Source organism: Narcine bancroftii, chromosome 1 (assembly GCF_036971445.1).
Source record: "Narcine bancroftii isolate sNarBan1 chromosome 1, sNarBan1.hap1, whole genome shotgun sequence".
In the NCBI taxonomy this organism is placed as follows: Eukaryota; Metazoa; Chordata; class Chondrichthyes; order Torpediniformes; family Narcinidae; genus Narcine; species Narcine bancroftii.
The window spans coordinates 291,728,377-291,743,083 of NC_091469.1; the positions used below are offsets into that span (position 1 = coordinate 291,728,377).

Consider the following 14,707-nt stretch of genomic DNA (forward strand, 5'->3'; position numbering starts at 1 on the left):
GAATGGAATTATTTATTCAAAGTACTGCAAAAATTCAGCCTACCAGAGAAATATATTAATTGGATTAAAGCATTATATAAGGGGCCATTGGCGAAAGTGACAGTAAATGGATATATATCAAAACAATTTAACTTAAGCAGATCAACAAGGCAGGGATATCCACTATCTCCCTCACTGTTCGCGTTAGCTATAGAACCACTAGCAGAACTGATAAGAACAGAAAATAAAATAAGAGGGATAAAAATAAGAGAAGGAATATAAAATCAGTCTATTTGCACATGACGTTATAATATACTTAACAGAACCAGGAATATCAATAAAAGAATTACATAGGAAATTGAAGGAATATGGAAAAGTATCAGGGTACAAGATCAATGCAAATAAAAGTGAAGCAATGCCAATGAATAATGCGAATTTTACAAAGTTCAAGAAAGAATCACCATTTAGATGGCAAACACAAGCAATGCGATACCTAGGTATACAACTAAATAAAAATCTCGGCTATCTATATAAACTAAATTATCATCCATTCATGAAAAAATTACAAGACGACTTAGAGCATTGGAAAGACTTACCACTAACACTGATAGGAAGGATAAACTGTATTAAAATGAACATTTTCCCAAGGATACAATACCTATTTCAGTCATTACCAATTCACCTAACAGAGAAATTCTTCAAGGAGTTAAAGAAAATAGTAAGGAAATTCTTATGGAAAGGGGGGAAACTGAGGATAGCACTAGATAAATTAACAGAATGGTACAAACAAGGAGGCTTACAACTACCAAACTTTAAAAATTATTATAGAGCCACACAATTAAGATACCTATCAGATTTTTATCAAACAAGGGAAAAACCAGATTGGACCAGATTAGAACTAGATAAAATAGGGGAGCAGATACCTGAACATATACTATATAAATGGGATGAAAAATTGGTGCAAGGTAGGAATTCACTGATATTGCATCATCTGCTCAACATTTGGAAGAAGATTCATGTAGAAAGGAATAAAACAAATTACCAACTACCAAAACTAATATTGACGCAAAATCAACTAATTCCTTTCACAATAGATAACCTTTCCTTTAGAGAATGGGAGAGAAAAGGGATCAAAAGAATAGAAAATTGTTTTTCGGGAAATAAATTATTATCCTTTGAACAAATGAAGGATAAATATAATATAACTCACAATACAGTGTTTGCATACCACCAACTGAAAACCTACTTGAAGGACAAATTGGGAAACAGTCTGAGGTTACCAGACGGAAACAATTTTGAATATGTGATTACAGACACAATGATAATTTTAAAAGTTGTAACAAATATGTACATCAAACTGCAAGAAAAGGAGAACGAGAAAACAAACGGTAAACCTAAAAAATGGGAACAAGATCTAAACATAAAGATAAAGAATAAAACATGGGAAAAGCTATGCTCCGGAACTATGAGAAATACAATAAACACGAGGTTACGCATGATGCAATATAACTGGATACACAGGCTATACATCACACCTCAAAAGTTTAATAAATGGGACCCAACAGTATCGGACAGATGTTTTCGCTGTAAAAAGGAAATGGGAACAACAATTCATGCAATTTGGACATGTGAGAAAGTGAAAAAATTTTGGGAGATCTAAACCAGGTATTAAATAAAATCACAAAAAGCAATATACCAAAAAACCCAGAGATCTTCTTCCTAAGTAATATAAGAAATAAAGAATTTGGACTCAATTTGGATGGAGCACAAAAAAGATTTGTTATGATAGCCTTAGCTGTAGCAAAAAAATGTATTATGTCAACCTGGAAATTAGAAGATAACTTGAGAATACAACAATGATACATAGAAATGAATAAATGTATTCCATTAGAAAAAATAACTTATAATTTAAGAAATAACATCACAATATTCGAACAAATATGGGAGCCATACATGAAATACAATAGAGAAATCCTACTATGGACTTCCACCACCTAAAATGACAGAAGGAGAAGATAACGAAAAGAACTGACTCAGTAAAATTTCTTGTTTATTTTTATTAAGTGACAACATTGTTTAACGGGTTTAATGTATCTTATAGATTGAACTTCAAATAAATGGGGAAGGGGGTGAGGGAGGAAAGGAAGGGAGGGGGGAAAAGGGGAGAAAATGACACTATATATTCAAGAAAAAAATGTCTGTATGTATCTTGGTCAATATGGTTTATAGTGTGAAAAATAAAAAATAAAAAAAAAACAGTGGTTGGCTGGGAGATCTCAGAGAGTAGTTGTGGAAAATTGTTTGTCGAATTGGAGGCTAGTGACTAGTGGAGCGCTGATTGTCATATATTCAAGTATACAATCCTTTATCCAGATATCTAAAATCCAGAAAGCTCCAAAATCCGGAAACTGGGGAGAGAGATGGCAGCATGAGTCAGGCGTGCGAGGGGGCAGACCGGCAGCACGAATCGGCCAGGCGAGGTGGGGGGGGGGGGTGTCTGGCAGCCCGAGTCAGGCAGGCGAGGGGAGGGGAGACCGGCGGCACGAGTCGGGGAGTCGAGGTGGGAGCTGGCAGCGCAAGTTGTGGCCGGGGGGGGCGGGGAATTCTGGCAGTGCGAGGCAGGCGAGGGGAGGGGGGAGATTGGTAGCATGAGGTGGGGGGAGACCGGCAGCACGAGCCTGGCGGAGACCAGCAGCACGAGCTGGGCGGCCGTGGGGCAGCGTGGGACCGGCAGCGCAAGTGGGGTGGGTGAGGGGTGGGGACTGGCAACGTGAGTCGGACTGGTGAGGCAGGGAGACCGGCAGCGCGTCGGGCGGGCAAAGGGGGTAGAAGAGATGGCAGCGAGAGTCGGGCGGGCGAGGGGGGGGGAGAGAGACCAGCAGTGTGAGTTGGGCAGAAGAGGGGGGGAGAGACCAGCAGCGTGAGTTGGGTGGGTGAGGGGGGGGGAGAGACCAGCAGCGGGTGGTAAGACGGTAGCGCGATTGGAAGGGGGTGGGGGTGGATACGGCAGCACAATTCGGTTTGGTTTAAATCTGGCTTTCCGAAATCCAGAAAATTCCGAAATTCGGAATACACTGTCCCCCACGGGTTCCAGATAAAGGATCGTGTACTTGTATTAACGATCTCGATGATAGGGTGCCAAATTGGATTAGTAAGTTTGCAGATGATACAAAGGTTGGTGGTGTTGTGGACAGTGAGGAAGATTATCAAAGCTTACAGGGTGATATAGGACAGTTAGAAGAGTTGGTTTTGGTAGAACTAATCAAAACAAGTCAAACACATTAAACGGTAGATAATTGAGGAGTGCAGTGGAACAAAGGGATTAGGAGTCATGGTACATAATTCCCTGAAAGTTGAATCATTTGTAGATAAGGTGGTGAAGAAGGCTTTCATAAATCAGAGTATTGAATACAGGAGTTAGGATGTTATGTTGAAGTTGTTTGGCATGGACCCCTCTGGGGGCTCCGGTTTCCTCCCACCATTCAAGACGTACCATGGATATATGTAAATTGGACGTCACAGACTCGAGGGCTGAAGTGGCTGTTACCATGCTCTATGTCTAAATTATTATAAAATATTGTGAAATTCAACATAACGTGGATGGTGTAAGTCTTTGCGTTCATCGTGAGTTTGCTTCAAGGTAAAGATCACATCAGAGGAACCACGTGATGACAGAATCCACTGTAATTCAGGGAGGAGCTCTTCAGCCACTGGGAGAAAGTTGTTGTGGCGGACCATAGCAATGAACTTATCTGAGAACCCTTGGCATTTGCCATCATAAAACAGGATGTGAGAATTAGTATTGGAAAAGGTCAGAGGAACTGCCTGCTAGTGTTCAGTTTTTGAATTTACATTGTTAAGTTAGTCGGAGCACTAATTTATTACAGGAGAGAGCTTTGAGTTACAGTCCAGCTCTACTTAACAACAGGACACAGTGTTACAAATCAGTTCTACATTACTACAGGGTACAGTGTGTTACAGACCAGCTCTACATTACAACAAGGCACAGTGTATTACAGACTAGTTCTACATTACAACAGGGCACAGTATGTTACAGACCAGTTGTACATTACAACAGGACACAGTGTGTTACAGACCAGCTCTGCATTAGAACAGGTCACAATATACTACAGAAAAGGTCTACATTACAACAGAACAGCTCTACATTACAGCAGGACTCAGTGTGTTACAGACCTGCTCTATATTACAGTTGGGTGCTCTATGTTACAAGCCATTTCTATATTACAATGAGCTGCTCTATGTTAAATGCCAGTTCTATATTACAGTAGGGTGCTGTATATAAGCCAGTTCTAAAAAAATGCAGTGCTTTTACAAGCTAGTTCTATGTTACAGTATGGTGCTGTTACAAGCTAGTTCTATGTTACAGTGGAGTGCTGTTACAAGCCAGTTCTATGTATGGTTCAGTGTGGTGTTGTTTCAAGCCAGATTAATGTTACAATGTGGTGCTGTGTATTACGAGCCTGGTCTATGTTACAGTGTGGTGCTGTATGTTACAAGCCATTTCTATATTACAGTGGGGTGCTGTGTGTTACAAGCCAGTTCTATATTACAGTGCAGTGCTGTGTGTTACAATCTAGTTCTATATTACAATGCGGTGCTGTTACAAGCCAGTTCTATGTTACAGTGTGGTGCTGTTACAAGCTAGTTCTATGTTACAGTGCAGTGCTGTTACAAGCCAGTTCTATGGTTCAGTGTGGTGCTGTTACAAGCCAGATTAATGATACAGTGTGGTGCTGTGTATTACGAGCCTTGTCTATGTTCCAGTGAAGTGCTGCATGTTGCAAGCCATTTCTATATTACAGTGGGGTGCTGTGTGTTACAAGCCAGTTCTATATTACAGTGCAGTGCTGTGTGTTACAATCTAGTTCTATATTACAGTGGGGTGATGTGTGTTACAAGCCATTTCTATATTACAGTGGGGTGTTGTGTGTTACAAGCTAGTTCTATATTACAGTGCAGTGATGTGTGTTACAAGCCCAATTCTATATTACAATGCGGTGCTGTTACAAGCCAGTTCTATGTTACAGTGTGGTGCTGTTACAAGCCAGTTCAATGATACAGTGTGGTGCTGTGTTTTACAAGCCTGGTCTATGCTACAGTCCAGAGTGTTACAAGCCATTTCTATATTACAGTGCAGTGCTGTGTATTACAAGCCAGTTTTATATTACAGTGCAGTACTGTGTGTTACAAGCCAGTTCTATATTACAGTAGGGTGCTGTATGTTACAAGCTAGTTCTATGGTACAGTGCAGTACTGTATGCTGCAAGCCCAAAAGCAATTTTGGGCCTAGGACACTGGGAAAAAATGCCCCTGTTCTTGGAGATACTGGCTTTGGGATCTTTGTGTTCACTGCTCAGAGCAGATTTAGACAGACATACAGCATGGTAACAGATCATTTTAGCCCATGAGTCCGCGCCACTCAGTTTACACCCAATTAACCTACAACCTCTGGTTCATTTCAAACGGTGAGGAAACCATAGCCCTTGGGGAAAACTCTCACAGACATGGGGAGCATGCACAAACTCCTTACAGTGCAGAATTCGAACCCTGGTCCAATCACTGGTACTGTAATGGCGTTGCACTAACCACTACACCAATCGTGCTGCTCAGATGGATCCTTCAAAATCTTACCCCCTTCCTTCCCACCCCAGCTAGGTAACACTACACTTTCAGTCTGGGTAAACAGGTTACAGTGGATGGAGTTGGGGAGAGCTATAGGTTTCTATGTGAATTTAAGAATGCATAGCTCGGCTCCCTCTGATAGATTTATAATATCACCAAGTGGCTTCAGTGGGTAGTTGTTCCCAGTTTTGTCAAAAGCAGGAATGATTACCACGGACTGCATCTTTGAAAATAAAATTGAAAATGATAGTTATCTATTATCATGAGTTGTGGGGTGTTGAAATTATTATTTGGACCCTAAGCATTAAAGAGTTCCCAAAATATACAGATGAATGAGAACAAGAGAAGGATGTGACATTTTACATTGATGCAGTGTAGTGGGGATGGTAACACTGTGGTTATTCACAAGAATGTTTTTGATAATGGGAGATCAGTGGGAGTCGGGGCTGTCAGCAATGTCTTTCTCTTTAGAGATGGATAGTCGTGGGCTTCCTGCCGACAAGATGACCAGACCTTGGAGGACTTGATCAGTCAGATGATCTTCTGGCTTTTCCTCCGTATCTGCTTGGAGGCCATTCCTTTGAGCCAGCTCCACCTTAGAATGCGGCTGAACTCCACCTAAAAGAACCAGCCAAAGACCTGAGGGAGGTGGCCAAACACACTCCATTGATGTCTCCCAGGCTACAGGGGTGAGTGTAAAAGACTATGTCTGCTCATCTCAAGTTGTCCCAGCAGCTGCGCTGCTATGCTGATGTGTGCAGAGCTGCTTGGAGCCTGTCTATTTGATGCAGTTGCAGGCTTGAGTAAGAATGCCTGTTTGTCTGAGCCTCTGACACTATCTATTGAGGACATTAGAAACAGGACCATTGTCCATGATGCCCCCTGAATCTGCTCTGACGTTCAATAATGCCATGTCTGAATGCCCTCCAGCTTTGCTTTCTGCCCAGAGAACAGATGCTTTGAATCCCTTGTGCCATAAAGTACCAGCTGGGAGCAGCAGTGCACTGTGTCTCCACAGTTAGTAAATCATGCTTGATTTGTATCTGAACACTGCATGCTGGCCTGGGCTCTGCTACTTATCCAAACAAAAATGAATCCATCTCTGGCCACAGAGTCAGGATTTTTTCTATTCGTGCGAAGTGCTTAATTATCTTTAAGACCACGTACTTTCATTCTGGATTTTTTTGGGGGGAAGGGAATAGTTAGAATCTACCCTATCTATTTCTTCAATCGACTTCAACAGAGTGGGCAGATCAAGCCTAATCGGCTGCCCACTGTGTTCCTCTGCTTTTGCACTTTTCCAAGTCTGCTGCAGTTCCAGTTGAGCTCAAGGCCTCGCTATTGCCATGAGTGGAGCAGCATGCAAGAGACTAGGCCTCAAAGGTGGAAACAAAGCCCAGTCCCCTGAAGTCCGTTTGGCCGTTCACACATTGAAATGATAACAATGATCAATAAATAGCTTCATCTCCCAGAGATTAATTAAGTTTGTTTGTTACAAAATCCCTAGTACAGTGAGAAGGTTGTTATGCGAGCAGACTAACAGGTTATGTCTAACATTCATACAGCCCTGTACAGAGCACAATTACAGAGTGTAGGTTTGTAGTGAAGGCTTGGCTTTTTAATTAAGGTCACCATCCCTATTCAGTGGGTGAGGGTCATACTGTGGGTGCCAATCCATCCCTTGGGTGAGGCTCAGGGGTTGATGCCTGAACGTTGACATCAGCAGAGGAGAGGCTGGTTGGGTGAGCTGGCACCTGACCTCCAGCTAATCGCAGTACACAGTTAGGGTATCAGAGGTAGTGGAGTGGGAGAATGGATCAGCTCATGGTAGAATGGCAGAGCAGACTCAATGGGCTACTTCTGCTCCTATATCTTGCCTTATGGACATCAGGAGAGCTGATTTTCAAGGAGGTTGAGCAGAACACACTGCTGGTGGAACTCAGCAGGTTGAGCAGCAATTGGGGGGGAGGAAGAACAGTCAGCTTTTTGGGGTGGAACCTTTCAGTCTCGACCCACTGAGTTCCTACCGCAGATTGTTTTTTTGCTCCAGTTTCAGCATCTACATTCTTTTGACTGTCTCCTATAAGGATGTTGTTGCAAACAGTTTGGTGCGAGCTGCTGGCTACATGATTCAACCTATAACTCCATGCAATAAGTTTCTGCAACTTAACCCTTGTCATTCCAGTCATTCTACCGAATCTGGACTGACTTCCATCCCAAGTCAACCCTTTGTAAGGTGCGAAGCCCAGAATTGAATGTTGCCATCTAAAACTTGTCTGAACTGGTTTGTAACAATACTGTACTATTTTTGAGAGTTAATATAGCTAGAGTTATGGATCATAGTTAATCCCCTAACCAGCATCACAAGAACAGATTGCCTGCACATTATCATTTGGTTATTTGGATATGTGGATAGAAATTCATCAGGAGCCGGAGAATAATGAGAGTGTCTTATTGGACAAAAGGGAAGAATGTTTTGGTACTATTTAATGAGATGATTAATTAATTATCCCTGGGAAAGGATTGAGGAAATGGCATAGCAGAACTTCAGACTCAGTTAAAGGGTGAGAAAGTTGGATTTCAAAGCCTGATATTCTCAACAAGTATTGGTATGAAGATAGAGTTGATTAACTCCTTGTTCCGATAAGTTCCCAGGGGTTCTTGCTATAAGCAATGCTTTTCTTGATTGTTAATGATGGAGTCATAGATGGTCATCGCTTTGCAGCATGGAAACAAGCCCTTCAGCCAAACTTGTGTGTACTGGCCACACTAGTCACATTTGCCTGCATTTGGCCCATATCCTTCTAAATTGTTCCTGTCCATATTCAGTAAAACCTCCCTTATCTGATACCTATATGGATTTTGGTAGATGCTGGATAAATTAACTTGCTGGTTGCTTGAGATTGTGTGTTGCGTGGATTGGTGAACTGACTGCTGGGGTGGGGGCACCAATTATAAACTGTTGTGATTTTTACCAATTTATTTTCCATAATTTTTTTTGCCGGTTGTTTGAATTCTGGATAATGGGGATTTTGCTGTACCTGTCTAAATGTCTATTAAACATTGTAATTGTCATTGCTTCTCCCAGTTCTTCTGGTAGCTCATTCCATGGAACCACCATCCTCTGTGCAAAGAAGGTGTCCTTCAGGTCCCTTTTCAAACTTTCCCTCTCATTTTAAATCTATGCCTTCTAGTTAGTTTAGATTCACCTATTCTCAGGGTGGGGAGAAGGCTATGATATTTTACCCTATCTATGTCCCTCATTATTTTATAAATCTATAATCCTTAGCTTCCTATGTTCCAGGGAGAATAGTCCCAGACTATTCGGCCTCTTATAATTCAAGCCCACTAGTCGTGATAACATTCTTATGAGTCGTTCTGCATCCTATCTTAAAATTCCCTTTAGCTGAGTGACCAGAACTGTGCACAATACTCAAAGTGTAGTCTCACCTTGAACAGTTGTAACATGATGTCTACTCCAGTTTTCAATGCCCTGACCAATGAAGGCCAGTGTGCCAAATGCTTGCTTCACCATATACTGTCTATCTGCATTGCCATTTTCCTTGTGCTATGTACCTGTGTTCACTCTCCAGGGCCTTGTCAATCGCCATGCAAGACCTGTTCTTATTCCATCTCCCAAAGTGCAACATGTCACATTTGTTCAAGTTAAATTCCACCTTCCATTCCTTGGCTAAGTTAAATTCTACCTTCCATTCCTTGTCCAATTGACCCAGATCCTGCTGTAATTTTAGGCAAACCTTCCACAGTGTCTTCTATACCATCAATTTTTGTATCCTCAACAAACTTACTAACCATGCCAAAACTATATTGTCATTCAAATTGTCTATATAGACAATAAGCATAAGTGGATCCAGCACCGATCCCTGCTGCACTCAACTGATCACAGGCCTTCAATCTGAGTAACAACCTTCCACGACCACCCTCTGTCTCCTACCGTTGCTAATTCTGTATCCAATTGGCCAACTCACCCTAGATTCCATGCATCTGAATATCCAGACCATGAAAGATCTTGTCAAAGGCTTTACTAAAGTCCATGTACAATGTCCATAGCTCTCCCTTCATCAATCTTCTTGGTCACCTCTTCACAAAACTCAATCAAATTCCTGAGATGATTTCCCACACAAAGCCATGCTGACTACCTCCAGTCAGCCCCTGACTAAATACTAATTGGTCCCATCTCTCAAATTATTTGTGCTTTGCTGCACATCGAATTTTTTCCCAGTATTCAGATGATACAAAACTTGGAGGCACAGCCAAGTGTGAGGGGGCTAGTCTTCGAGATATCATCAGGCTGATGGAATGTGTGACTAGGTAGCTGATGAAATATGCTGAGCAATGGCATTTTGGTGAGAAGAATGAGACCGGGTGATGTAAACAATTTAGCAAAGTTCCAAACGATGGATAGATTAGAAAGATCAGGGAACACACATATTATATTTATATATATGCGGGGGGGGAGTGTAGAACACAGGATTCTGTTGACACCGTGGTTAAGTGAAAAAACACACAAATGCTGGAAAAACTCAGCAGGTCAAACAGTGCCTTTATGTAGCAATGGTGAAGATACATCACCAACGTTTCAGGCTTGAGCCCTTCATCAAGGTGTGGGGGAACATGAAGGACTCAAGCCTGAAACGGTGGTGATATATCTTCACCTTTGCTACATAAAGGCACCATTTTGACCTGCTAAGTTTCTCCAACATTTGTGTGTTTTTTTCAGGGAATATATATGTATATTATATCGAAAGTGGGAGGCAGATGAGGGTAGTTTAAAAAAGCCACAGGGATCCTCAGTATTTTCTATAGGGCACAAGATGAAGGAAGTTGTTGTCATCCTTGGAAAAGCTTTGGTTTAATGAGTTTTGGGTACTGCACTGTTGGATTTATGGAAGATGCAGAAAAATTTTACTCTGATTCCAGGTATGGAGAATTTGAGTTGTGTGAATCTAGAAAACTTCCATTTATTCTTGGGAAAGAGAAGGTCGGGAGGGGATTTGATAGAATGTTAAAATCATGGACATTAAATGAAAGCAGTTAGTGAAAGAAAAGTTTGCACAGCAGATAATTGGAGTTGGGAATGTCTGGATGAGGGAGGAGAAGAAGCAGATACAATTGTAATGTTTCATGGGGAGCTGGATAAATATCTGAAGGGAAAGAACTTGCTGGGCTGTGGGAAGAGGCATAGGTGAGTAGTGAAAACTTGATGGACCAAATGGACTCTTTCCATGCTGTAACCATTATTTGGTTTTGGGAGTCCATGGGGCATAGTTTGGTTCTTGTATTTCCTGATTATCAGAATGTACTTTGGAGTGTCCAGAGGGAGTGAAGTGCATCATATCACATCTTCTTTTAACATGGTCTATCTGTTATTTTAAAAGAACTGAGTTATTTTGCTGAAAAAGTACACTAACTTCTACTTCCCATGACATGATGGCTGTGATAGATGTCAGAGTTAGCCTGTAGTTTGCCCCTAGTGTGTTAGTTGCTTAAAAGAAAACCAGATGATCTGCTTATGGAAGAGACAGAAACTCAGAAGGACATGTTTATTCAGATGCTTGCCTGCTTTTTGCTCATACCAGACAAAGGGCCCAGGCCTAAAATATTGGTTACCCTTTACTTTCTATAGATACTGCATTACCTGCTGAGTTTCTCCAGGACTTTTGTGTATAGCACTGCAACCCCAGTTTCTGCTGACTTTCCTGTTTAAATCAGTTGATATTTTTGTTTTGTGGTGACAGACTAGCAAGATTGACCAACTACTGAATTGTATTTGAGCCATGCCTTGGTACCGTGCAGGAACAGACACACTCATTAGCCAATGCAGCTCCATTACTGCTTTGCTCCCAACCCAGCCACTCTGCTGAATATGGGTAATCTGATGGGACATCTCTACCATGGCCATTTCCGAACTGCTTTCACACTGGGGAAAGTGACTGGCTGTCTGAAAACACAGGAATCATGATCGAACCATGTTCCAGTACAAGATATTCCCAAGGCACTCATTTCTACTGGTAATGCCCCCATTTCTACTGGTAATGCCCCCGTCTCAATGATAAAGAGTTTATTGTCAGAAATGTTGTACACTGTACATAAGCACCAACATTTTTCCATGCAGCTGAACTGAACCTACAACAACAAATGCAATAGTATGTTTGATTGAATTTAAACAGTGCATCTGTAGAGGTTTGATCAAGTATCTGAAGACATGTCAAATGTCCTTAGAAAGTAGAGGCATTGTTGTACCTTCTTCACAGTTGCCTTGAAGTGCTGGCTCCAGGAGAGAGAGGTCTAATGAAGTATGGATTCCCAGGAACATGAAGGTTTTGACCCTCTCCTCCATCCCATCAGTGTGGACAGAGTTGGCCAGAGGAGTAGGAGTTGCAATATCAGTGTCACTACTTGGGTTGCTGTGGAACCATTGAGATGTACTGTTCATTCAGTCCATGTGCATGCTGGCTGTGCAGGGTTTAAGCCCAGTGTCACAATCTCTTTTTTTAATTTTTATTTATTAAATCATGGTTAAACATACAATAATGGATACAACTTAGAAATCAGTGTCACAATCTCGAGTATAAATCTGTTCCAGATATTTATAAAGATTGTCACGAAGAGATTCAAAATAAATTTAAATACTGTGAATATTTATTAATGCCTTATTGTGAATTCATGTTTTGCATATTCATATTGAAACAATTGATTCCACAATTGAGCTCTGTTTTCGCAAGATAAACTGAGGGAGACAAATTGGTCTTTCCTGAGAGAACTAACTGAAGTGAGGCTAGTTCCCTTTGAAACAAAGCATGGGAAACTTGGAACTAGGAAAGTTCTTGAATTTGAAACTTGAGAGATTGAGTGTGTTAAACATGACAAGTCTCACATGAGGAGAGATTTGAAAGCTGAGCTCGCCTCATGGAAAGTGTTCTGGGTTTTGTGGAACCGAGGAACAGAACGAGGCCATTCATTCCATCATCTTTCACTTAGGTGGATGAAATGAGAATGCATAACTGTACCTCCATACAGTTAATGTGCTCTGTGGCCATGCATAGATTCAGCACTAGGTTCTCCTTTTGTACACAAATGTCACCTCAAGTTGTAAAAGTAAACACTTCCTGAGATTGGGGGTACTGGTCTGGAAAGTATTCACTACTGCTTTATCAATTATTGTTCATTGTTCTGTTTATCTGCTTGCTACACTCTCAACTCACCTGCTCTGCAGCTTTTTGTTGATCAGCCTGTCACCATTTTGTTAAAGGTACCACTTGGACTGTCTAACGCCTGCCCTTCACACCGTCCCAGTGGAAGAATGGTTTTGTCCAGAATGTGCTGTAAACAATCCCACAGCTGGTAAGTAAGCTAGCAATAATACTTTAAGCTGCATGGAATAGATGTGCAGAGCTGGTTTCATATTCAGCCTAGCTCAGATGGTGAATGGCCCTCACCATGCAGAAGATTGCAATCTGGGTGAGAAGTGGAGGAGCTAAAAGTCGATCAGCCCATTGAGAATGGTGCACTAAAGATGGAGGAAACTGGTGGTGAAATCAGCAAATAACAATCACAAACCAAATGCTGGAAGACTAAAACAAAAACTGGCATGCTGGACACACTCACCAGGCCGGACAGCATCTGTGAAGGGAGAAACTGGCAGTATGTGTTTAGCAGTTGGTACTGTGGGCACAGAGAGGCATGGATGATAATTGAGGAATGGTGGACAAGAAAGGAAGAGTTGTGCCAGTGATTTATACCAGATAAAATGTGTCAGTACATTTGGACAAGTCCTTGTGAGCAACGAGCAGCCAAACATCATTGGCCATCTCCTGAAACAATTGTAAATCCAACCGTTCAGAGTTGAAACAATCCCTGCAGAATAAATACTTGTATATGTGCCACAACTGAGTTATCACAGGAACAGGTCAAATACAACAGCTATTTTCACCACAGGAAATCAAAACGTCTCGTATGCCCCTCCCACAGTGTGTCTCCTGCTCAGAACTGCCCCTCCCACAGTGACCCCCTCACAATGTGTCTCCCACTCAACACTGCCCCTCCCACAGTGACCTCCCCTCAGTACTGCCCCTCTCACAGTGTGTTCTCCTGCTCAACACTGCCCCTCCCACAGTGACCCCGTCTCAGTACTGCCCCTCTCACAGTGTGTCTCCCGCTTAACACTGCCCCTCCCACAGACCCCCTCCCACAATGTGTCTCCTGTTCAGTACTTCCCCTCCCACAGAAAGCCCCCCAGTACTGCCCATCTCACAGTATTTCTCCCACTCAGCACTGCCCCTTCCACAGTGACACCCCCCCCCCCCCGCACTGCCCCTTCCACAGTGACCCCCCCCATACTTCCCCTCCCACAGTACAACCTCCTCCGTACTGCCCCTCCCACAGTGTGGCAGACATTGTCATGACAACACAGTGATGAACTGTTGTCATGACAATGTTCTCTTTTCAAACAGGCCACCCTGTTCAGTTGGATTGAATCATAGTGACCTAATTAGCATGGATTATTAATAGGGAATTCACACTCATCAAATGATCTCAAATTGTTTGAGGATGTAATCTCTAGAGTAGACAACAGTAAACCAGTTGATGTGTATTTGGACTTTCAGTTGTCCCCTGCAAGGGATTGGTTTGCAAGATTGGAGATGTGGATAGAAATCAAGCAGTACGTTGGTCTTTATTGTGAGAGGTTTTGAATATAGAAGCGGGGAGGTCTGACTGCAGTTGTACAGGGCCTTGGTGAGGCCGCACCTTGAGTATTGTGCACAGTTCTTGTTTCGTCTGAGGAAGGATATTCTTGACATTGAGGGGATGCATTGAAGGTTCACCAGATTAATCCCTGGTACGGCAGGACTGATGGATGAAATAAGGCTTTATGGACCACTGAAATGAAATACTCACTGAAATTTAGAAAATTAAGAGGGATATAAAATTCTGACAAGACGAGGCAGGTTAGATACAGAAAAAATGTTCTTGATGTTGAGGAAGTCCAGAACAAGGGGTCACAGTTCAAGGATAAGGGAGAAGCTCTTTTGGACTGAAATGAGAAGACACTTTCTTCATTCAG

General features: G+C 42.1%; 1 protein-coding gene across 10 annotated transcripts in view; it reads left to right on the forward strand.

Annotated features, from left to right (window-relative positions):
- The window catches only part of phrf1 (PHD and ring finger domains 1), a 110,074-nt gene that overhangs the window by 54,505 nt on the left and 40,862 nt on the right, over positions 1 to 14,707 (forward strand). For 8 of the 10 annotated variants that reach the window (XM_069903897.1, XM_069903902.1, XM_069903888.1 and 5 more), the window contains one exon: positions 12,896 to 12,987. In XM_069903897.1, the coding sequence (XP_069759998.1) occupies positions 12,896 to 12,987 (92 nt within the window). Of the gene's footprint in view, positions 1 to 6,098; positions 6,312 to 11,381; positions 11,655 to 12,895; positions 12,988 to 14,707 lie in introns of those variants that run through there. The other 2 variants (XM_069903960.1, XM_069903967.1) reach the window with 2 other exon arrangements.